We start from the raw sequence: 3,324 nt of genomic DNA on the forward strand, positions 1-3,324 counted from the left end.
TTATTTTACCACGCGTGGCATTGGACCTTCCGGCGTGTAGTAAAATAACAGGGAGATGAATAAGGGACTATGATGGGTATGACGAAATTCAAAGAAAAGGGAAAGGGATAAATCTAGAATTTACTATTTTGTATTGCTGTAGTTGATTGTATGTTATTTGAACCAGAGTTTTTGTTGGAAGAACTACGTATGACTTGATCCCTTAGTAAGGGTATGTAGGTAGCCTGGGGTCTCATCCAGGTGCAGCCGCAAGACAAATCATATTTTTTTGTGGACTTTCATTTGGTCATTGGAATCGAATCCGATTGGTTAGAGTTGTTAAGTTTGGTTTTGAATTCATCGGTGACTTGAAACTTGTTTAGAGCAATCCTTATTCATTTCTACTTATGTTGAACCTTGTTTCGTTTATAAAAGGAATTATGTAAGTTATACTCTGCTATCGCCCGTAAGGGTATGATGGTAAGACCGGAAGCCTATTATGTAAATTGTTTGAATCTTGTCGTTGCATGCTGCCAATTGGTGTTTTAAATTATGTTTTTTTAATAAGTTGAAAAAGTCAAATTTTCAGGGAAGACTCTACCGAAATTTCGGTAGAAAGTCTCGTTCTTTAGTAAATGTGCCCGACATTGATATGATGTCAAAAATACGACAGAATTCGGGGGAAGGTCTTGTCAGTGAGGATGGGGCAGACAGAAATAAAAGGAGGGGAAAGAGAGGGAGGCGGAATGAGCGGGGAGAGTTGCATTTTTTTTTTCTCTTTCTTTTATTTCTTTTAGTTTTCTAATTTTATTTAAAAAATAAATATTAAACTATTTTAAAAAATAATTGTTTTATTCAGATCCATGTGGCATTAACTCATTGAATATATGGCACTATATATGTGCCACGTCATCAATTTAATAGAAATTTTAACAAAACCTGTAAGGACTAAATTGATGATTAACATAAAGGACCAGACCAATAATATAAAATATAAAGGACCAAAAATGATAATTTAACAAACTAGAGAGACCATTTGTGATAAAAACCCTAATTTTTTAGATGTTCCCTTTCTTTTCTTCGTTTTTTCGCCCGGAAGGGACGCCCTCTGCACTCCGTAACCGGCGTTCGTTTTCCAGATGCCCTTCTAGGGTTCTCAAAGCTCTTAATCTTTCAGAATTCTCTTGTTTCAGTTCATCTTACAAATTCCCATATGACCAGGACCAGCAGAAAACGACGCCATGGTTACCCACCTCCTCTCCCCTCTTCTTCTTCAAACCCAAATCGCCATAAACACCAACCCACCAAGAAACTCCACTCTTCCCCAAACTCAATTCGGAAAAACCACAATTCTTCAACCCCAATTCAGAAAAACCACTTGTCCTCAACCCCAATCCCTTTGCCCCTAAACCCAGTTCCACAAACCCCCATGCCTAAGCGCCCAACCTTTGCCTCATACCTTGACACACCCAATCTACCTCCCAAGATCAGACTCCTCTGTGAAATAGTGGCCAAGACCCACACTCTTTCTGTTGAGGAACGCCTGGCAGAGACTAGTGTTAGAGTGACCCAAGAAGACGTTGAAGAGGTCCTCAAACTCTCTTACGCTTTTCCGGGTCCCGCCGTGAAGTTCTTTAGGTGGGCTGGCCACCATCTCAATGACTACCACAGCCCCTATGCGTGGAACTTGGTTGTTGATCTTCTGGGCAAGAATTGCTTCTTTGATGCGATGTGGGACGCCATAAAGTCCATGAGAAAAGAAAGGTTACTCTCTTTGGCCACTTTTGCTTCTGTTTTTAGTAGTTATGTAATTGCCAATCGTGTCCAGGAGGCTTTTATGACTTTTGAGGTTATGAGCGAATATGGATGCCCTAGAGATATTGTGGCATTGAATTCCCTTTTGAGTGCAATTTGTAGAGATGGGAAGACTTCAGATGCCGTTGATTTTTTGCGTATTGCTAAGGATAAGATTAAGCCAGACCCTGATACATATGCGATTTTGTTGGAGGGGTGGGAAAATGAAGGCAATGTAGCTTGTGCTAGGCAGGTTTTCTCTGAGATGGTAATTGAGATTGGTTGGGACCCGAGCAATGTGCCAGCTTATGATTCATTCTTGAATACTTTGCTTAAGGGGCCTGATGGGATCCGCGAAGCAGTGAAGTTCTTTGAGACCTTAAAAGATAGGAGGTGTTATCCGGGGGTCAAGTTTTTCAGGCTTGCTCTTGATGAGTGTGTCAAGAATAGCGATTCTCGGGGAGCTGAGGCTCTTTGGCATGCAATGGTAGGGATAATTGGTTTCCAACCTGATACAAATATGTGTAATTTGATGATTTCTTTACATTGTCGTGAAGGAAATCCAGATTTAGCAAAGAGAATGTTGGATGATATGGTGTACAATGGGGCATTTCCGAATTCACAAACATATGACATGTTGTTTAAGTCGTTGATCAAGAATAGGAAGTTGAAGGAGGCATCGATTTTGTTTACTGAGATGGTTAAAAATGAGTGTGTTCCAGAGCATGCTAATTGTAATATGGCAGTAAGGACTTTCCTTGATTTGGGGGATCCTTATTTTGCTATAAAAGTTTGGAAGTGCATGCTAGAGAATTACCATTCTGGCTTGGAGGATACTGGGAATTTGTTGGTTGTAGGGCTTGGCGATCTGAATAGGGTCCCAGAAGCAGTTAAGTATGCAGAGGATATGATTGTAAGAGGAATCAAATTGGAATTTTCCACATTGTCAAAGCTGAAGCAGAACCTTGTCCAAGCAAGGAAGGAATACTTGTATGATGAACTTTTTAGAAAGTGGAAAGATCAATAGGTAGGTTAGAAGTACTTAGAATTATACATCTTTTTGACAGTTAGCCTTGTGTATAACTTGCACATTTTGTTCGCTGTGAAAAAAAGTGAAACTGCATATTGTCATACAGCTGTATGGCTGCTTTGTAGTTGCATTTCTTTTCCTATTTTGTCTATCTGTGTCAATTGATAGAAGTACTTTCAGATGCGTAGGTTTTTTTTATAATGAAAATATTAGTTCTTTTCTTCTGAATGTTGTTATCAGTTTAGCCTTCTAAATGTTATGTCTAGACTACTAATTCAGATGCAAAGACATTTTTATTATTCCTTCCTTGGTTAAAATCTTTTGTATTATTTAACGTCTAAACTTTATCATGTCCTAGGTATAATGTGCGGAAAATGTTATGGATACATATGCCCTTTACAAACAGAAATCTCAAACCAACTTATTCAATTTCGAACTATGTGGAGTCTAATGGTATATTTGGATGACGAAAATAAACTTGGAAATTAAAAATAAACTTAGAATTTCTTAAATGACATACT

General features: G+C 38.6%; 1 protein-coding gene across 1 annotated transcript; it reads left to right on the plus strand.

Moving 5' to 3' along the window:
• On the plus strand, positions 999–3,031 carry LOC18783943 (pentatricopeptide repeat-containing protein At1g77360, mitochondrial). The gene has a single exon (XM_007215285.2). The coding sequence runs from the start codon at positions 1,193–1,195 to the stop codon at positions 2,798–2,800; it is 1,608 nt and encodes a 535-aa protein (XP_007215347.2). The 5' UTR covers positions 999–1,192; the 3' UTR covers positions 2,801–3,031.

This window comes from Prunus persica, chromosome G3, assembly GCF_000346465.2.
Source record: "Prunus persica cultivar Lovell chromosome G3, Prunus_persica_NCBIv2, whole genome shotgun sequence".
In the NCBI taxonomy this organism is placed as follows: domain Eukaryota; kingdom Viridiplantae; phylum Streptophyta; class Magnoliopsida; order Rosales; family Rosaceae; genus Prunus; species Prunus persica.

Excerpts from the sequence above, each read along its gene's own strand:
- LOC18783943 (XM_007215285.2), top strand. The coding sequence starts at position 1,193 with ATGACCAGGACCAGCAGAAAACGACGCCATGGTTACCCACCTCCTCTC.